Here is a 21,710-nt window from a genome sequence, read left to right as displayed (position 1 = left end):
AGAGACAGGCCCCGCAGCGAGGAGGACAACGAGCTGAGCCTGCCCAGCCTGGCGGCCGCATACACCACCATCCTGCGCTCGCTGGGCGAGGACCCCGAGCGGCAGGGGCTGCTGAAGACGCCCTGGAGGGCGGCCACCGCCATGCAGTTCTTCACCAAGGGCTACCAGGAGACCATCTCGGGTAGGGAGCGGTCCCGTCCCCTCCCTCCCCGGGGCGGGCGGGCGGCTGTCACCCCGGGGAGGGCTCCGGGCCGGCGGCTGCTTTGCTACCAGCTTTCCGACTTTTATCTCTTAAAATGGGCTTCGCCATTGCCCTGCCACTGTACCGTCCCTCTGGGGCCGCTTGTCACTAAGTCATCAGCAGTATGCACTAGAAACACCCGCACCTTGGGGTTCCGTCCCCTCCTTCCCCCGACTTACGCTTTTAAACTCCATGCTGGTAAAGTTTGCAGTATGCACTAGAAACACCCGCACCTTGGGGTTCCGTCCCCTCCTTCCCCTGCTTTATGCTTTTAAACTCCATGCTGGTCAAGTTCACATTCTGTCATAAACTTCTGTGCTACAGGTTTTGGTGAGCAGAGCAAGATTTCTGTTTTCTGAGGTAAACTTTTCAAGCTCTGCTACATGAGCTTATTGATCGTACCTTCCTCCACCCCGAACTGAGCTGCGCTGTGTCCTGAAGGGGTGCGGACATCTGCCACTGTTGAAAAACATAGGGAGTTTGAATTTTCTCAGAAAAGATCTCGTTCTGCTGGCGCTTTTATCGGGTGAGGGTTTTTCAAAGGTGGGAATGCTACCTGGGGAAGTGAGGTAAGGAGAAAGAAGGAGGTCAGGGAGATCCCTTGCCTCCTCTGAGTCCCACCAGCAGTGCAGGTGTAGAGAGGTACTCCAGGTTTGCATCCCTGCCCCAGGTCAATGTCTTTTCTGCTCACTGACTGTGCCCCCCCCCCACCCCGAGGGCAGAAAGAGAGGAACTGGGTGGGATTTGTTCTCCTCACCAGTAACTCCAAAGTGGTCTCTTGGTTCCAGCGTAGGGTAAATCCTGCTTGAAAATTCAGTCTTTACATCCTTTTTTCCTCTCCTTAGCCTTTCCATTAAGGACTCCACTCAGTATAAACAGTAAAAAAGCACTTGGGCAGCTGAGGAATTCCCCCTTCTGGTCCCTCTTACAGTAAAAGGCAGTTTCCTGGTAGTTAGTGCATAAGGGATGCAAACACTGTCAGCAAGGACCTTTGAATGTGAATCAGGAAGGAGCTGAGCGTGTTCTGCTCTCTGGAGCACAGCCCTGGTGAGCTGAGCCTGCCCCAGAGCTGTATCAGGGTGCTGAGCATCAGGGAGCTTCCTGCCAGTACGTCAGAGTCCTTGTAAGTGCACTGTGCTTCGACTCAAAGGCTGGCTTTTGTATTTATTTTCATTTTCATTTCTCAGCTGCTGGGTCTTCTGAAATCAGATTGCGTGTGACTTCCAGCATTAACTTACTCACAGCCAGCTTATACTCATGTGCCACTGTTGTGTCCTCTTCCCCCAGGAGCAGCATTTCTGTCTTGGCATTTGTTTTGTCTTTCAGATCAAGCCAGGTTTTCAGGTTCACATCTGGAAGTAGGCTCTGGGCTGCAGTGGCCATCCTTATTCCTCTCTTCCTTTAGTCCTGCTGCACAGTGTGTTTGAGATGAGGTTTTATCAGGGCCTCACAGAATGATCCTTTGTCTACCGTGAATAACTTTCCTCATTTGGGGATTGTGTGTGTCTCTACTGCTGTAAAACATAGGAAGTTTCTTGGTCGTCCTGCCGGTGTCTAGCAGAAGGATTTTTTAAACTGATAGTTCCTGAGCATGAATTTCTGCACTGAACCTGGATGAGGTTGCTGACCACCTCAGGTCCTCTCTTATCTTGCTGCCAGTTTTGTGTGCAGTGTCATACACTCCCTTAAGTTTTAATAGCTTTTTTTCTGCTCTAATGTGGATTCTCTGGAATCTGAATAGTCTGTCCTAATCTCTCACATACATTTCTTTAAGCAGAGTAGTTCTGGATAGTTCCCTCCTCTGAATATCCCTACCTGGGAGAGAGCTGTATTATTTCCAGAAGTAGAAAGTGTCACTGCTAGGTGCTGTACTTTTGGACTGCTTTTTTCTTTCCTTCCTAGGAAATAAAATGACGCTGTGATACATTCCTTCCCGTGTCAGGTGAGGAATCCTTTTACTTTCCGGCTACTCACCTCTTCTTGCACAATGCCCAGCTTCCAGTCTTCCCACTCTTACCAGCCAAACAAAAGAAAGAGCTGTAGCTGGAAGACAACTCCACAGCAGTTAGCAAAATGGCAAGTGGATGAGGAGTTGGCTGGGAGAGTTGATATGGAAGTAAATTCCCCTTGGGAGGGTTTAAACGCGTCCTGAAATGCAGAGCCAACCACTAGTAAGTCTTTGGGAACAAGGCTGAGCTGTGGGACTGCAGCTCCTGCTGTTTGTCTCTGCTGCAGCATCCCAGTGTGCTGTTCACTTGGTTATACTAATGTAACTGTCTGCCTAGCCAGGCTGAGAATGAGACCAGGAACTGGCTTGTAAAACAAAAATACCCTCAAAAACCTGAACCCTGACAAAAAGCAGCTCCGTCTTCTTGTTTTCTAGGGTTTCTTTTGCAGCTTATTCAGCTCCTTATGTGGAACTGTCTGGATAGGCAGAGCTTAAAGCAGTGATTTGTGGGATGTGTGTTAAGGAGTGTGCAAGTTTACCCCCCAACGGGCTGAAGATAAGAGACATTTATAATAGCTGGAAGTACCATCTTTTCCTCAAAGGTTGCTCAAGTAAAAGCTCTGGTGGTTGTGCAAACACAGGGCTAGAAGCAAGATGTGTTGCTACAGGCACCTGTCTTTATCTGGCTCCAGCTGACTCGCAACCCTTGCCAGTATGCAGAGAAGTTGCCAGTCTGTACAGCCAGAAAAGAGTGACAACCCAAGGTAGTGACTGTTAGTACAGCTACAGCCTTTAAAATCAGCCCTCTGAGTTTGTCAGCTTGAGTATCTGCCTTAGGAGAAAAGCAGTTAATTTCTGATGGCATTTTAACTTTCCATATGGGGATGTAAAGACGATGCAATAGATTCTCAAATTCTGAGGTATAGTGAAGGCTTGAGGGTGTAAAGTTGCAGGTACAGTGCTGGAGGTCTTCGGTGTTCAACGTGCTTGACCGGAGCCTCGCTTGCTGTAGGTGAGCACATGGGGGTTATGTGGTGGGTCACAAAACTAAGCTACTTGAGTGCTGCCCGCTGTTCTCAGAGGTTAGGGATGTGAGGGTGCCTTGTTCTTACTTGTCACTGAACACTTCTGAGTTCAGCCAGGTTGCTGGAAGCTTGTGGGTTTGGGGAGGGATGGTGGCCTTACGTGTCCTGCAGCCCTCCAGCATCTGTGGTGGCATTGGAGGAGAAGGCCAAGTGGTGTGAGTGGGGAGTTTGGTTTGAGGAACCCCTAAAGCTTTTGGAAGCTGCTGAGCTGATGTGTGGTTTTAACAGAGTCACTGAATGGGTATGGTTTTTCTTTTTGAGCTTTGATTTGATACTTCACCCTTAAGAACAAACTCTTTTCTTGATCTTTTTGTTTACTGTGTGTATGAGGACATAATACATTTGGGGCATGGTTAAATGTGCTGGAGCTTTGATCTTTCCTGGGTGTTGCCACTTTGCTTCCATGATGCCTGATTATATTTGCATTTTTGAACTTCTATAGTTTAACTTTGTGGTGTTGTAGGGAAGATTACATCTGAATTCTGTCCCTTCTCTCCATTCAGATTTATGTGAGTAGCAGAGAAGCTGATTCTGCTTACCAGCTTCCCCTGTGTGTGTATTTCCTGGCTTGTTTTCGATAGTGCAGAGTAACAGTGTTCCTGCTTTACCCCTTATTCATCTTTGCTATCTGTGTTCTGCAGCTGCTCAGTATTGTACTTCAGAGCCATTAGTAGAGTTTACTTGCTCAATATATAAATCTGGCTCTTTCTGTTCTTTCTAGATTATGTTTTTTCTCTTATTAATCCTGACTTTACTAAAGGCCTCAACTTCTTTCTTTGACAAAATGTATTCAGATGTATTGATCTCACTTTCCTAGTACTATAGTCATCGGACTTCCACTGGAGTAGCAAGAATGTGACTGCAAATAAAATCCACTTGGGGACCAGATTAAGAAATGCTACGAGTTCACATTTGGGCATCTGTGTAGACCAACAGCCATTACAACAGAAACCTCTTAGTGTCTTGGTAAGGGTGGCAGAGCAGACAAGATACCAAAAGTTTTGCTTTTCAGTTTCATGCAGTGCTTCTGTGTGAACAACCAAGAACATGTTTTCTTTTCCAGGGTCAGATCTATCTGCTTCATACTTCTGGGAGTAAATTATATTACAAAGTAGTAACCAGTCCTCTTGGTTAATAAAGGTGAGCAGGACTGTTGATAGCCCGTTACCTTTATCTGTCTTATAGTTGGTTTAGGCAATTGCCTGCCACACAAAGACTGAACCTTAAGAGATCCGTCCCTCCTTTTACTAAAGGCTTAATGTCACGCTCAGAAGTGCTGTCTGTGAGTACGTATAAATACTACAAAGCATAAGTGTGTGCAAATGCAGTAATGAGTGAGTAAATAAAGTAACAAGGTTGCAGGCAGTACTAACTTGTAACTGAAGCCGAAGACTTCAGAATGGATCTTGCTAAGCAGAGCTAACTGGTAAGTTACAGAAACAGTGTTACAGTGTCAATGATGCTAGCTTGGAAAGGTAAATCATAAAGGAGTTGGTTCTGATTGTGTAATCCTGTAGGAAACATCAGGCACAGGGCTGAACAAGCTGCCTGCGTCCGCAGTAGGAAGTTAACTTGTTTTCATCATCCATAAACATTCTAAGCAAAACAACACGTTCATTAGCCAGTGTATTTGCTGGTCGTGGTGATAGTTGTTACATGAATAAAGGCTGGAAGACTTTTCTGGTAGGTATGTTAGTTTTCAAGCATGTTGGCAGGTTCAGCTGTCCTTTCAGCATGTTTAATAGGGAAATGAAAATCAGAAATACCAGGAGAGGATAACTTTGCTTCCTGAACCTCTGTGGTTTGAAATGCTGCCTGTATGCTTTATTTGCCTGAAAGCAAAGTGACTCTGCTGTGCAGCTTTTCTTTTAAAGCAAATAACTAAATAGTTAGGTCTCGTACAGTAGATTAGCACCTGCTGAACTATGTGTATGTTGCTTTTCTTCTCTCATTAGTTATGTGCTTTTCCTATGGTGAAAGGTGAAAAAAATGCAAACTTAATACTATTTTCTTCATCTTCTTGTCTGTTTAGATTTGGTATTTTGACAGATGACAACAATGGTGTGAGCTCGTAAATTTTTCCAAGCCTACTCAGTTTGCTAGGGATGAGAGGTGCTAAGCATTGCCACATAAAAATAGACAGGCAGTGCCTTAAACAAACAAGGCTGTTTGATCAGCAGCAGTGCCCTTTGCTAAGAGCTGCTGAGTTACTTCATCCTTTCCTGGAAACAAGGTACTGCTCCTTCTCTTGCTTCTCATAGATGCAACAGTCTAACCTATTAACACCTAAATCATCAGCATTATTGTGGTATGGCCGTGGCTTGTTTCTCATGAACCAGAGAGTGGGAGATAGAGAGTAAGGTCCTTGGGGGTTTCTTTCCTCAACCTCTACCCCCACATGAGTGAAGCCCCCAGTGCTGAAGCAGGTACTCAGTGCAGTGAAACTTTGGGGACTAGGACTGTAGGACTTGGCAGGATGATCTCCCTGCTCATTAATGCTCAGGTAACACTAAGCTTGTTTGGGGTTTTGTTGGGATTTTATTAAATGTCTTGACTTCTTGGATCTTGACTATTAAAGGCTTCTGATCCCCTCATGTTGTTTTTCCAAAGTTTTGTTTTGTCTTCTCTGATTTTTCCTTTGTTTCAATTTCAGAAAGAAGTGTGGATGAGGGGACTCTCAGCACCTTCTTATGACATGAGACATTGAAATGGTTATTGAAATCCTGATACGTTTTAATGAGCATCTCCATAACCCTGCTTTCTCTCACATTAATAAATCTCCTGGCAGAAGACAACTTCTAGAATCTTATCTTAGCTTCGTCTGAGTGTCTGCAATAACTGATCTCTTACGAATAGACTTCAGTCTCTCACTGCAACATGGAAAGCATCTTACAGGAAATAAACAAATCTGTACAAATAATGGCCAGAATTACTCCATCTTTGCTTCTATGAAGTGTGCCTTAAATTACACATCTGGTCCACCTCTCTTCTGCTAATGGAGGAATTAAGCTTGGCTTCTGAAGCAAACATACCTGTCTGGAGTTGAATGTCTGCTTCTATTCCTTTGGTGTGGCAGTGATGAAATCTGAAATATTAGTCACAAACTTGTAAATTCTTTTGCATCTGAGGTTTCTTTTGGTTCCTGTTAGGAAGGTATGTTATAGCAAGGAAGCCACATAGTGCCCTTTTAATATTCTCTGCAGCTTTTCTGCCTATTTAAATAGTAATGTGGCATCTTGAGCTTTGTCTCTTTCTAGAGCTCTTCAAGCCTGCTTGAAGCAAATGGCATACCCAGACCCACCTCCCTCTTTCTTAGCAATCTGAAGTCATTAACTTTCTGCAGCAGTACAAACTCTCCTTATATGAATGTTTTTGTAGCCTGATCCTCTTCTCTGTATGCATAACAAATTCCTGGTACCTTTTTAATACAGAAAGGCTGCAATAATTTTCTTGTTTCTTGTCTGGAATATTTTCTCTAACTACAGTTACCTGTAGTGTCATCTCATGAATAAATAAAAGATTTCAGTTTTGACTCTACATCTTACTGCTTAGCCCAGCAGCAACTGAAAGGTGTTTACAACAATTTCCTTTCAGATTTAATTCTGACCCTGTAGCATGGTTTCCCTACCACACATTCAGCTGTTAGCTTGTGTTTCCTGCTCTGGCAGTTATTTGTCTTCATAGAGAGAGGAATTTCTGGAGAAAGACAGACTAAGGTATCTGCCAACACCCCCCAGCTGATTCTCCCTTAATGAATGCTTGGCATTTGGTCTCTGGCTGATGGCACTGCTCTTCTGGAGTGTCCTCCAAACCATGACCTGTTCCTAGGTCATGCAAGACCCCCTGCCACTGGTTTAGGCATAAGCTGGTCTGTTCCTGGGAGAGTAGAAGGTATCAGACCTCAGCCTGTACTTTAGTTTGTTCAAACTAATGGGCATTGGTGAGGTGTGACTTACCTGTTCCCCTTGCAGGACGTCTGCCTCCCTTGGCCTCAACCCATTCCTACGATGGTCCTGGATGTGACTTACAGGACTTATGGGTCAGGATGGAAGCACAGGGGCTGGCAGTGAGGACAGTGTGAAGCTGTGTAACGGATGTCAGGAGAACCTTGTGCCTTATGTCTCTGCCAGGATGAATGAGCTCAGGGAACAATCTCGGGGAATCTGCTTCATCCTGTGGATGCTGAACAATCCTCAGTCTGACTCCTCTCTGAAGTGGAGCAGTGAGGCAACTTAACACCATGAGGAGGTACTTTAACTCCTAGTGAGAACAAACTACATCACTTCAGTCTTCTGTCTCCCAGGCGTAGTAAAAATAGGACATCTGAAGTGCTGTGAAGCTGATGCAGTGCTGCTCTGCAGAGGGCTGCTATCTTTCATTCCCTTCACTGACTTAGCCAGTTGCAGGATGGGCTCTAGCTTCTCCGGTTGCCAGAGGTGCTTTTGCTTTCCCATGTCACATTAAAGCCATGCAAATAGTTTCTATAGCAACAGGTCTTTTTGCTTAGCTCTGACGCAAAATCCTAAAAGGTCTTTCCCATTCTGTCTTCATCCAATTCTAATTTTTGCTTTTATCAACTCTTTTTGAAGATAAAGGGGAAAAAATTAATTCTGCTCTGTTTCAGGTGTTAACTTGCAGCAGAGATGAGTGTTCAGTTCTGAGAGCTCACTGAAGTTTCTATACCAGGACTTGAACACTGGGCTGAAGGCAAAATCAGCTGAAATCTAGACAGCGCCCTGACTGTACATAAAATGTTTGTTCTTGTTCCCTTCCAGCCATATATTCTAATTTGAATCTTAGCTTTTTATTAACATGATGTGTCTAGGCTTAAGGACTTAACCTAGTAAATTCCCTTAGCTTTTCTGGGGTGGTGTGGAATGAAAATGGTGTTATTTGCAGTCTCCTTCAGCTTATTGCCAGGGCTTGGTGGCAGCACTTGAGCACAGCTGTGACTAATAAAAGCAGAGTGAGGGGAGGTATGACTCGGAGAGGCCAAGGGACCATGTATGAACATGCCCATCTTCTTGATAGCAGAGGAGACACTATCTTGTTCTACCCTACTGATGGGGATGATTACGTACGTGGTACTTGGAGGGAGTAAAAGTGTTGCTTCATTTGAGAGGAAGAATTTCTTTTCTGTATTAAGGAGAAGTAGCCTGGTGAGGAGGAGCCCATCTGAGCTGCAGCTGCCTTGCTTTGTCAGGAAACCAAGCTAGTATTTACTTCCAGCCCTCTTCCCTCTATAAGTCCTGTGGACTTCCACACTTCTGCTTTGAAGATCCTGGTGCTACAGGAAGAAGGGATGGAAGAAGTTGCATTAGAAGGGCAGGTGGGTATTTCAGAGCTGAGATGCAGCCAGTGTAACAGCCACGTTGCTCTGGGTGAACCGAGACCTGCAGAGGGACTACATGATGTTTAGATCTTGCCCTGACTGGCAAGAATAGATATGTTGGGGCTTCCAAAAGAGGAAACTGAAATCAAGCTTGTGAAAGAGGCATCATGGCCTAGTAGGTAGAATGAAAGTATGGAAAAAGAGGCACAAATTTATCCCCAGCTTTGCTTCTGGCCTGGTTAATCTGGGGCCCCGTTTCCTCTTCTGTTCTTTCAGCTCCATTAAGTTCTCCAGAATTTGTGCTGTAGGATGCAGGGTGAGCTTGCCAGGGCCCTGTTTGATGCTGTTGCAAATTGAATGACTAACAAAAAATAATAAAAGGCAGGGAAAGTTAGATAAAATGGTACTGCCTCCCCACACAAAGCGTTTGAGTCTCTGCCAAACAAGTCTCTCCTGTGTAATTACTGAAAACAAGTGCTGTGGTGGGACATAGCACAGCATCTTGTCGCAGCTACTCTTACCTAACTCTTTTGTCAACACAAGCTTTGGATTTCAAAGAGGGAGGTCTAGGGATAGACAGGCTTCAAGCTACGTTTATTTTCAGGTGAGCAGGCTTGTTAAGTGTAAGCAGAAGGGACTGGATCAGGGTAGGGGTGACTGGGGCTCTCAACACCGTGGCCATTTACTCAGGTAGTGGCCTTCACTCTCATGTTTTGTTTTACCTTTGTCTCCCTGTGTCACCTGGCAGTTGTGAAGGGCGTACTGGAGGGGCTAAGGCTAAGCTGGTTTCTTACTTTATGGACTCTGGCCCCCTCTTCTTGAGGAGTAACTGGTGCTGACTTGAAATCGGCTCACCTTACTTCAGGCAGAACAGCAGAGGTTGTGCAGCTGTTCCGTGATCTGGCTGCAGCTTGCTGCTAATATTAAGTAAATCTACGGTGCAAAATTGGCAAGACCTGTATAAATGTGAAACGTGAAGCATCCCACAGCACCATTGTTGTGTTCTTGATGCACGGATCCATTTGCTTATGCACCTAAAAATCCTTTGCCTGTGAGTGAGGGGTCATGGCCCAAACTGCTGTGACTGGGCTGTAGCTGAAGAGGGGATACACAAGAAAGATGGATGACCTTTGTGTTTCTGTTTGATGACTTTAGCTGTGAGAAGGATGGATTTTTTTTTTTCCCCCTGAAGTTGCCCATGTGGTACTTGCAGTGGTCACTTAGCGTTCTTTTTCTCCCAGCCTTAAAAGAGGGCTAACAGCTCTCCATGATGCAACACAGCTCTTCGGCATTCCAGTGATAGTGATATTCCTTATATGAAGTTTATAAGAATCTATTAACATATATTTTATACATCAATAAGTGCATATATATGAGACTTCACAGTGGAAGTACCTTCTCTTGTAGCTGTGGCCTTAGCCTCTGTCACACATTACTGTGACTCTTAATGAGAATGTGGCCATTTTTGATTGTTCTGAACAGTCTGCTTTGCAAGTGTGCTGACGTAAATCCATATCTAACATCGGGCTCTGATACACTCCTGGCAAGGCTGGTATGAGCCAAGCTGGTGGTCTAATAAAAGCAGCAGTCACTCTGGAGATGCTTCGTGGATCTGTTTGGATTTTGTTTTAATAATGCTGAGCATAGTAACAGGTTTTGTGAAACCACTGTTTGCCTTTCTGCTGCAGAAATGGCACATCTGTGGGGTGCTGCGGGAGGGACTGAAGAACCCAGACAGCTGCTCTGTCTCCCCTTCCCTTCCTCTGAGCCTTCTCTGTTTTGGATTCTGGCTGAATTCATGGTTATAGAACTGCATGATGCTCCCCATGTAAGCAAACTCCTCTCCAGCAGTGTCTGGTGTAAACTAGACTCTGAAATTTGAAGAACAAAATCGTGTGCCTTTACAGAGTTGTTTCCTGGCCTCTTTTGTGCCCTCTACTCCTGCACTCTGACCTGATCAAAAGCCTTCTGGGCTTCAGCCTCGCTGTCTTGCAGGTTGCCAGCCATTCTCAGGAGAGAACATGCGTCGCAGGCAGAACATCTTGCGCACAGTTTCCAGGGTTACCTGTGTAGTGCTGATAGCAAGCAGGAAATTAAAATGCTCCATGATGATGATACGTTATCGACAACAGATGGTGGCCATTAGGTGTACGTGCATGTCAGGGGAAGGCATAAACGCAAGTAGAGCAGACACAACTATTAGATTTGTGTAATTGCCACTGCAGGTGCCAAGCTCCGGCGTGGATGAAGCAGGGGCAGTCCCTGAGCACCCTAGTTCCACTTCTGGCCATGGGGTATGTGACTGTGCTTCCTGGAAGTAACTCCAAGTAGTCAGTGTGTCTTCCAGCTAACGTGTTTGCAGAGTTCCTTGTTCTGATTATCAGCTCTTCTGTACATCTAGTTCTCTCTTGCTATTTTCTTGGTTTAATCTCTCTTCTATACAACTTTTCTCTCTTGTCCTTCAGAAGGCTTGTTCTCTTAACTTGAAACTTCTACTTTTAACCTCTGCAAGCGAGGTCCAGCTAGCTGCAGTCTTTGTGGAGACTCTAGTGATCTGCTGGAACCTCTGTCAGGATTGCCTGGGGACTTGTGAGGGGACTGCTAAACCTGGAAAATCAACTGAGGGTCTGTTCTTCTGAGCTCTGAGACTAGCAAAGTGTCACATTGTATGTTCTTTTTGTTACTGAGCTGTCTCTTCTTCCTTCTATCATTGTGAGTTTCTCCACCTTGATTCTCTGTTAACTCTGAGGTGCAGAATTAGGCCTGAGTATGTGTATGTATGTCTGCTTTTGGTTCAGGGCAGCATATCTCTCCCCCATCTGTGGATACAGGTCTGTCTCTTGGACTTTTGTGTATGCCTAAACAGCTGCTGGCTGGTGTGCTTTAGGATGAAATAAGAGAGTATCTTATTTGTGTGCAAAGCTTCGTTGAAGATAGTGATGCTGGTGTTGAAGTGTTTGAAGAGACTGCTGTGATGGCTTAGCTTTTCTCAAACCTCAGGCTCAACTTTGCCTGTGGTATGTGGAAGCACTAATGGAAGCCCACTTTGAGACTTGCTCATTTCAGTACTGGCTTGATCAGCTGTAGTCTTAATTGGTTTTAAGAAGTTAGTAATTCTGTAAAGAATAGATTTGTTCTAACCTGGGCTCAAACTATTATTTAAATACAACGCTATATGTGTAAGCTGACATATCACTGTGGCAATTGTGTGACCGTATGCAAACCAAAGCGTACTTGTGATGTTACTCCTTACCTGCCTCCCATATCTTTACCCTAAAATCTGTAGTTCTAAGAGGGCCGTGCTCTTACTACAAGCTTCTCAGATACTGGCTGGAAGAATCTTCCATGCTTGTGCCTTTATTTTTTTTTTTTTTTTAATGCAAATGTTTAATTTCAGATGTTCTGAATGACGCCATCTTTGATGAAGATCATGATGAGATGGTAATTGTGAAGGACATAGACATGTTCTCATTGTGTGAGCATCACCTCGTTCCATTTGTTGGAAAGGTAACTCTTCCTCATGAAGCAAATGGGGGAAATACATGATAAAAGACTTAAAGTACATGTAAAAGACTTCATAGTTGTAACTACGCAGCTTTTAAAGCTCTAAGTATTTACTGCTTAGGGCTATGATTCTAGAAGTTAATCTTCAGAATACAAATAAGGAAGACCTCCTTAATGGGACTTTTATTTGGATTAAAGCTACTGAAATATAATGCTCAACCTTTCCTAGTCGAAGAAATCTAATGGTTTCTGACATTTCATATCAAAGCTCTCCTTCATGAAGCAGCAGCAAGCCTTAAGGGCAGACATCTTGATATTAAACCAGCTCACCCTGCACGCTGACTCTGTCATGGATTTAGCTTCTGGCTCAGAGCTATCTAGTGCACATTCACCTTGGGAACCTCTCGTGAGTGGAACAAACTTCTGATTAGCAGCCCTGTCTTAAGCAAACCCACTCAGGGAGGGGGTGGTCAAAATTGCCTAGCAGGAGGCTGCTGGGGCTCTCATGAAAGGGGCTGGTGTGTTAGAGGATGTTGGACTTGTGATGCCAACAACTTTAAAAAAAAAAAAAAAAAAAACCAAAAAAACCCAAAGCCTATCAAGTTAACCACTTGAGTTGTTAACTTGAGAGTTGGTTAACTGAAGAGTTCAGAGTGGATAGTCCCTTCTGCAGATCTCAGCCTCTTCACTCCCATATCAGCACAGAAGGATGGAGCTTATTCTGATCCATCTGTTCTACCGTAAAGTATTTGCAGGCCAGAGAGTAGCAAGTGATTTTGTTGTCTATAAAATCTGATCAGTGCTGCATATGTGCCAAGTAAACTGTGTCCCAAAAATAAAATACCCAAACAGAAACCAGCTCTTTATTTAGTTGAGTCAACTCAATTTCATCTGCTTTCTTTCTTACTGTTAGTATTTTTTTACTGGAAAACAAGGTAACTTCTTTTTCTGTGCAAGCTTCCTACTTTGCATGTTATTCTTGGTTACACATACTGTGTATTTTCTCTGCATTACTCCTGTGGCAATATATGCATTCTTTTTACATCTAGCTGTTTAGCCTCTGTGGTTTGGAGAAATCTCCTCGCAAACATCAAATCCGTCCTGCTCGTATAATGGTCTGCTAAATGACTTGGTATGCCTCTAAATATTCTCAGACTAACCATTCTCCTGTTGGGTACATCAAACAGGCTGCAAATATTGACCAGTAGGTCTTGTATTTGCAGTTCCATTTTAAATGAAATTAAGAAATTTACAAAAATACTCCATGGGCAACAGGATTCAATGCTTATTTCTGAGTTATGTCTCTCTCTTTGTCTGAAATGTTTCATGTCTTTTCAGGTGTCAGTGGGTTGATTACCCAACAGAAGTGATAGGAATGAGCAAGTTAGCCAGGTAACTAGGTGCACTGTGGTACCTCTAACTGCAGGTAGAGCAATACAGGATTCTGAGATGGGGCCTCTAGGCAAAGCACTAAGACAGAATCCTACACTGACTCCCCTACTGTATCTTGGCTAATTTTTCAAGTCTCTGGTACAGTGACACAAATGCTGGTTTATAACCTGTTATAGCTGTAAACCCACTTAAATTCAGTAGCCTGTGTTGATTTCTACAAACAAGAAGGTAAATGCCTTTCCCCCTACCTTTGTATCTCAGCATTTTTCTGCTAAAGATCTTATTCCAACTTAGTGCAACTACATGTTCAGTATGAATGTTTAGCAAATCCATATTCGAGCAGGATAGAAGTTAACTTAATTGCACATTGATCTATGATACTACCAAAGCAGGAAAAAAAATTAAATCAGTAAGCGCAGCCTGATTTTGGTGGCTAAGTACTTCTTGCCATCACAACTTTCACTGGAAGTCAAGTACGCTCCCTCTCCCTCCCGCTCCCTAAATCCATTTTAGGTCTTGAAAGAAAAGCATGTTTGTTTTAGGCAAAAAGTGCTGTGCTGAGTAACAGACTGCTTTTTGTACCCAAATGTAGTAGTACTCTGTAGCATTCCTGAGACTTGGAACATAAGCCTTGACTCTTGAAGAGCTGTGATTTTTCTCCCCCTCAGAAAACTTACCTATTCTTCACCGGGACACTGACCTCACCAGGCATTTACAGTCTGTTAGCTCCACAATTTTCCAGGCTTGCATGGTGGCTTGTTCCTCCCACATGCTAAGACTTCTGGACTGTTCCAGAGTTAGTTCTGGGGCAAATGCACATCTTCATTCTCTATGCATGAGTTTCATATGCATTTGGAATCGTGGTTTTGATTCTGTTAATGGTTTGTTCTCCTCTGTCTAGGTACATATTGGCTACCTTCCTAACAAACAAGTACTCGGCCTCAGCAAGCTTGCTAGGTAAGTGTTAATGTAATGAAAGTGATGCTAATTTCTAAAAAGGATTCCAGGCTGTGCTAACTCTGCTAATCTTTCTAATCTGGTGCCCCTCTAAAGCTCAGCTCACTTTGTGTCCTGGATTTGGATTTAGCCCAATCCTCAGCATTATGTTTTTTTGTGGAGAGGACAGATAAGTCTTAGAGCTCTCTGTGAATTCACATCAGTCGACTGCAGTAGAGCCGTAAGGCTTTTGTATGTTCATCCAAAGCATTGGTGTCTGCAGGGAGCACACAAGCAAGAACAACTGAGAATTTGGTCGTGTTCTAAGACAGGCCACAAAACCCAGTGGGAATCTCTAGCTATTTACTACTTGTGTGTATATTGACTGATAAGAACAAAAATCCCAAACTTTGAAACTGTACATGAAACACGTTCTAACTGAATCTAAAGCTTTCATCTGTTAGCTGACTCTTCAGATAAATTTGGCATTTCTTTCTTTCACCTGGGACCTGCTGAGAGTGCCGTGGGGTAGATTTTTATAGATCAGGTTCAGCTAAGAAACAAAGCAATTATGATACACTTGAGAAATCCATTTGTTAATGTAAAATAGCTTTTTCCTTAGTGAGTGCCCTTGGATCAGTTGTTGCACTGAATCTTGTTATACAGTGACACTTTCTAGTTCTGATGAGGAAGAGGATGGTAGATCCTGTCAATAATCAGATTATTTGGGGCCAGAGTGGAAGGGTCTCTTGAGAAATGAATCTGAAAAATTGGCTGTAGTTCAGAAAGACCACGTAGGTTTTGCTTATACTTTCCCTGATATGTCTGTTAATATTGCTGTAGTTCCAATAATACTAATGAGAATTAGCTTTGTAAATCTGCATGCCTGCTGGGTTTTCTTAGCGAGTAAGAAATGTGTGGGATATGACACTAAAATGCTTTAAAGTCAGTCAGCTCTGTTCTGTGCTCTGCTGGCACAACAGTGAGTTTGGTTTGGAAGTGGAAGGGCCCTTGGAAATCACGTTTTTGTTAACGTAACCTCATAGTACAGGAGGGCCATCTACATGTCTTCTAGCTGTGCTTACAGGAGTGGACTTTTCTCTGAATAAAAGGCTGAAACAGGCAGCTCAACATTTACATTTTTTTCTTACGTGTTTTCTGTGGCTGTACCGAACTGCTGAAGTTGTGGGGTGAGGTTCTGAGCTGTCAGCGCTGCAGTTGCTGGGAGAAAGACTTTATACTTGGGGATGTGTGTGCAAGAGTTCACAGCTTATGTTGTGTGTTGGCTGGCACTCGTGGCTGGATCTTTTCAAGCGGTGTGGTTTTTTTGGTTTTTTTTTTTTTGAGTTCGATTTCTGAAGGCAAACAACCTTCCTGAAGAGACTGTCTTTAGCACTTGGTTTCATTTCTGCCGGGCTTGAATGCAGGTTTAAAGATCACATTTGAAATACGCATCAGTTGATTTGTGCTTGCTCTGGTCTCCAGTTACCTCGGAACTGCAGATGTACAAAGGAGCTCAAACCTGTCTTTGGTGATTTTTAATGCAAGTGGCAACATGGTGCTAGAAGTGTACAATTTTCCTACTCTTTATTCTAGTATAGAAACATGCATGAATATGTGCGCGGCTTCCTGTGCTGTGCCTGGAAGGTTCAATCTTGCCTCTTTTTCAAGTTAAACTCCCATATACTGCAATGATGAAGAGATTAGGTTCTTGTATAACAAAATGTTCTCAGTCCTCACTTGCCTTTGAGTTCTTACTGTGAAGAGATTGGTGGGCCAAACAGTGCTTCCCCTTCGTGCCCTATATAATGCAACCAGTGTTCAAACAAAGATTTGTGAGGCTGTTGGTACTGTAGGCGTAATCTTTCGTAATAGGATTAGTCTAATGTGGTGAGTTTCTGTAGTTGTGGATGACCTGTATTCAGTAAACAAACATATTTCTTTGGATTTTAAGCTCAGGCTTGAAAATGCTAATGCAAATAACTGTTTTTTACATTAATATGCTTATAGGACTACTTCTGTGAAACACCGGTGTAAAAATATCTGAGCATCGGCTTGTTTCCTATCTATACGTTTAATCTAAATATTATGTTATATGCTTTGTTTAGAAAAGCTGTAACAACCATTTCATTTCTGAAGGGGAGTTTCTGCCTATAATTCTCTCTCCAAAACAGCAGGCAAGTCTCATTGTCAGAAATGCTTCTTGTAACTAATGCCTCAGGCTGTCAGCCAGTGTCTGGTTTTTGTCTAGTCTGACCAGATGGGTATTGAAGCTTTCTATAGCATCATCTTTGTATGGCCACTTGATGTCTAATTAAGCATTTGAGGTTGGCATGAATAACCCATCGACTTACAGAACAGTTCTAAGGCTTTTCTTGAATGTGTGGATTAGAGTACTGCGGCGATAAATGATGGTAGTGTCACTTGTGTTGCCCCACAAATGGCTTAAATTTGAAGTCAGGTTCGAGGGGCAATTAAGGAGCTCTCTGCATTGAAATGTAGAGGATAGTGTGATGTATGGGTGGAGAGTATCTGTTTTAAATAAAACCAATTATGTCTCTTAGTTAAATTTGCGGTTAAACGCAAGAATCCAAACCATCTCTTGCTTCACTTCAGTAGCCTTCTGGGAATCTCAGTATCTGAATTGTCCTTAAAACAGCTTTTGGTTCAGACTGAAGTGAAAGGAGGAAGCCTGACCTCAGTTCAAGGATTAGCTTTTAGGGAGTTTTTGGGCCTGAATTCCCTTGCAACTGTGTGAGGCAGGAGGACGGTGGTATAAGTAATTTAAAAGGAAATGCCAATAAAAGAAACTCTAAGGAGAAGTGACAGGTTTGCCCCTGAAATAGTCTCTGGGGTGGCAAGTAAGGGGAACCTGTCACTAAACGTGATGTGCTGAGGGAAGTCCTCGAGCGATGCCAGCCAGGGTCTGTACAGTGGTCTTGTTTATAGTGTCAGGGTAATTGTGAAGATCAGACAGATGGGAATAACTCTAACGTTGTCTTTTTTTCCTGTCTCCTTCAGGATCGTGGAAATATACAGTAGAAGATTACAAGGTAAACAGATGACTTTTTGGTTTGTGTGCACTCCTTTACTAGCCAGCTCAGGGTAATGGTAGGTGGACTGTAGCTGTGCAAATTTTAGTGTGAAGATAAACACTGCGTTATTGAACGGGTGTTTCTCATCTGTCTTCTTACTTAGCCTCTGCATTTCCAGTGAAGGGTAAAATCTGCCTATGAAAATAGACATAGGCACTAACTGATTCAGAGGATAAATGTGCTACAAGATACAGCTGCCAGGAATAACTAAACTAGTATTGGATGCTGCTGGAGGTGAAGTCTCCTACAGATAATCTGAGAGATGCCTTCAAGAATTCTTGTCTGAAGAGATGAAGCCAGAGCTGCCATGTTATGGACTGCCTGCCTGCTGCCCCCGAGAAGTGGAGGAAGCTGCAGGATCTGAGGCTTTGGGCTGGGCTCAGCCTGATCTCATTGTGCTGCAGTTAAATGTGGACTGTTCTTGGTGACAGAGGTCTTGGTGACCTTTAGGTGTCAGACTGGAGAATAGAGGGTGCTAGAGCTGCAGGAAGTAAAGCTTCACAGGACAATAGACTTCTCTTCATTTGCTCATTTTTTTGGATCTCCATTTCCTTTCTTTAAAAAGAGAAATTGTAGGGAATAAATTGTACAGCAGTAAAGCCAGTGAACAAATACATAGAAACTGAAAGAAAACAGGGAAGCAAGAAAATCTAACTGCATAATAGCAAATGTAAGAGCTGTTGTAACAAATCATGGTAACGCAGTTTCTGCAAAGGCGTAATGCAAAATGACTCCCATTACAAACAAGCAAATAACAGCTCTGTGCAGGTTACAAAACATAAGGTTGGGTTTGGTACTAACAAAACTTACTTAGGAAGAGCAGTACTTGTATGTTTGTGTGTGGGTGGTGGTGGTGAGGAACAGGCAGACCTCTTGAGGTAGGGCTGGTACGTTGATGCTAGTCAGATTTAACACCACGTCTGAACTGCCTCTTGTTCTTTCAGTCCAGGAGCGCCTTACCAAACAAATCGCCATAGCCATCACAGAAGCCTTACAGCCCGCTGGCGTGGGAGTGGTTATTGAAGCGACGTAAGTCACTGAGCTGTTCCGCGGTAGCGGGTGGGCTGGCTGTGATTCCAGCTGTGCGCTGCAGAGCTGTCGGGTGTTGCCTCTTTGGCTGCGGTAGCTGTGTGCCATGGGTGTTTGAGGCAGAGTGCAGGCAGGAATCATTCTTGCTCATTAAGGGAAATGGCTTGGTGGGTTGGAGCCATTAAAGGCCAAGAGGGAATGGCCTCAAGCTGCCCAGGGCAGGGTCAGGCTGGCTCTGAGGAAGGATTTCTGTGCAGAAGGGGCTTTTGGGCGTTGGAATGGGCTGCCCAGGGCAGGGGGGAGTCCCCGGGATCCCTGGAGGGGTTGAAGAGTCGGGCTGAGCCAGCGCTGAGGGATCTGGGGGAGTTGGGAACGGTCAGGGTGAGGTTCATGGTTGGATTGGAGGAGCTTCAAGGGATTTTCCAACCGAGATGATTCTGTGGAAGCTTGATCTTTTTTTTTTTGATTTTGTTGGGATCTGAGGAGAGAAGGCAGGGCGCTGGGCATTTGGCTTGCTTTTCCATAGAGGACAGCTGAGGTACGACTCACAGTTGTCCATTCTGGATATGGAGGTTTTGTCACTTCCCCAAAATTTATTGTGACGGTGTAAGAGACATCTCTTTGTAGGACTGCTTATTTCTTTTCAGTTTATTGATGCCTGGTTTATCAACTCCCCTCTCATTTCTTCTAGGCATATGTGTATGGTCATGCGTGGGGTACAGAAAATGAACAGTAAAACAGTAACCAGCACAATGTTGGGGGTATTCCGGGAAGATCCAAAGACCCGTGAAGAATTCTTGACACTCATCAGGAGCTGAAACTGTGTTCTTCTTTCTCTAAATGCACTCTGGAGATTGTTCTGTCCACTGTCACTGTCTGTTCTTACTTGTTCCTACATCCTACCTTTAAACTAAGTCGTTGTGAATTGTCGTCATAATCTTTGTGAGATGAAGTCTTTGTGCAGTAAAAGACTTCTGATGGCAAATGACAAATGTAATGATGAGTTAGGTTCCTCTTGGATTTCCAGTGATGCCGACATCACAGAATCATAAACTATGGATAGGGTTTTGGAGATGGTTTTTCTGTCTGTGATGCAGAACATAACTGTTACTAGGAGAAAAGTGGGGCTTGGGAGTGAAATGGATATTTATGAAATGGTTACGTTTGTTAGAGTAAATATGGAGCAGCACAGGAAACAAATGAAAGGCTGTGGATCCTTGTAGGACCACTTACACTGCAAATACTGTACCTCTGCTGAAAAGGATGGTCCGGAATTATCTCTGACTATATTTTATTACAAGTCCTGTAGTGGTCGTTTCAGTATCTGGATGTGTGTGTTATACCTCTTTGAGATGTTACTTCTGGTGGTGTTTTTACATTCTTGCTAGTATTAACCCTCCTTTTTTGTGTATTTCTTTTTTGTTTGAGAAACTGAAAACACATTTTTTCCTAGCCTCTTACCATGCAGGGAATTAACTTCTGAATTATTTGGGGCACAGTCTTATCTCAATATAAAGGGTTTTATGCACCTTCTTCTCTGTGCCTCAGAATGTCTGACCACTTTAACTGTCAGTTTCTTACTATTTTTAAGCAAACGTTAACAGGGGGAGGAAAAAAACCCCAGAGTCTGTCTGCAAAGTGCTAAGATATCCAAAGAGGTTTTTAGTAATATTTATATCTTGAGCTTTCTGTAATGGATTTCCATGGGTTAGACTGAGAAGCTAACACTAGTCTGATGATCTGAAAATGAAGATTTCTCTTTAAGCATTTCAAGATTTTCATCTTATAAACGTTGGACCAAAGGTGGGCGCTGAAATCCTCAACACAGCACATTGTACCTCTCCTGCCTGATGGCAGGTCATTCCAGGGCAAAGTAACCTGAAATGACAACGACTTATTTCGTAAGAGTGATTGAGAAAAGCATTTCCAGGGCCGTCAAAATGAATCAGACCACATTTTCCTGTGTATGTGGCAACCTCTGTATGTGGCAGTATTGGTACAAAAAGTCTCAGTCAGCTGGACTTGGCTGAACTTCTTACACTTTGTTACAATTTTAATGGCTGTTTTGTAACTCTTAATTGGGAAAACATGAGGCACAAATGAAAACCTCCCTTCTCAAACCAAGCACAGGAGGCAAAAGTTAAAAATTAAAATGTCAGCCAGGGTTGTCAGATGCCCACAGTACAGGTTCCCACAGTCATATCTTCTTTGCTGAATATGACTCCAAGATGTCCCGTACGCTGACCTAAAAGGCAGTTCCTGGTCTGGCAAACTCCATCTTACCAACATTCCTGTCTCTGGCTTCAACCCACGTTGGAAACAAAATGAAAATCATGTCCAGTCAAATTGCCATTGGGCCTAAAGAACTTGCAAGAACAACCACCTCGTGGGTTTAATTACATTCATTTTGCCTTGATGACCTTCACAGCTTTGTTGGAAAAGTCTTTTATAATATCCTCTGCCCTGGATTCTGTAGAGTTAGGCGCTATAAAAGCGTTTGTCTGTTAGCGTGAACAAGCAGTGTGTTGCATATTTACAAAATACTAACTCTACGGCATTTGTTTTCTTAGATGATTGAGAGCAGATATTGCCACTTTTCAGGATATGTTTCAAATATCCACCTGAAAAGCCTTAAATCTTTCTTGCCTGAAGTCTAGAGGAAAACTTCTCTTTTTAGCTTCACAAGTGGAAGGAGAACTTGAGAACCAAAGGGGTACATGCTAGTACATTCATTTCTCTTCGCTTGCTTTAGTTTGGAAATTAAGTCTCTGTAAAACTCTGTCTCGCTCCTGAGGTAATGAAAAGTTTGTGTTTTAACCACTTATCTCCCTTCAGGATAAAGTTCACCTTGCGCCACCACTGTGTGTTGTTTCCATCTGACCTGTAGTCCTTAAAACATACCCCTCTATACTTGTGGCCTTGGATTTTGTTCACGTTTTTGTTGTTGTAAGACTTGGTGCATTTTTTGGAGCATTAGTATTGTTCAAATACACAAGCTTTAACTACACCCAGTGTGTGTATATACGTATAGTACGTACAGCCCGCTGTTGTACCACGTAAAAGTCCGTTGTCTCTACAACATTAAAGCACAGTATCACCCTTTGGAGTGGTCGTGTCCTTGGTGACTTGGAGGCGAGGGCATTGCATG

At 43.5% G+C, this 21,710-nt stretch overlaps 1 protein-coding gene across 1 annotated transcript in view; it reads left to right on the top strand.

Annotated features, from left to right (window-relative positions):
- The window catches only part of GCH1 (GTP cyclohydrolase 1), a 22,453-nt gene extending 797 nt beyond the window's left edge, over nt 1-21,656 (top strand). Inside the window, exons 2-7 of the mRNA XM_026849197.1 lie at nt 3-181; nt 12,004-12,113; nt 14,404-14,459; nt 17,460-17,491; nt 18,478-18,562; nt 19,254-21,656. Coding sequence (XP_026704998.1) covers nt 3-181; nt 12,004-12,113; nt 14,404-14,459; nt 17,460-17,491; nt 18,478-18,562; nt 19,254-19,380 — 589 coding nt within the window. The 3' untranslated portion in view covers nt 19,381-21,656. The remainder of the gene's footprint in view (nt 1-2; nt 182-12,003; nt 12,114-14,403; nt 14,460-17,459; nt 17,492-18,477; nt 18,563-19,253) is intronic.
- Nucleotides 21,657-21,710: the final 54 nt, after the last annotated feature.

This window comes from Athene cunicularia, assembly GCF_003259725.1.
Source record: "Athene cunicularia isolate RWA chromosome 5 unlocalized genomic scaffold, athCun1 chr5_part1, whole genome shotgun sequence".
NCBI lineage: Eukaryota > Metazoa > Chordata > Aves > Strigiformes > Strigidae > Athene > Athene cunicularia.
The sequence above is the reverse complement of the archived record's forward strand: the minus strand, read 5'-3'. Positions and strand labels throughout refer to the sequence as shown.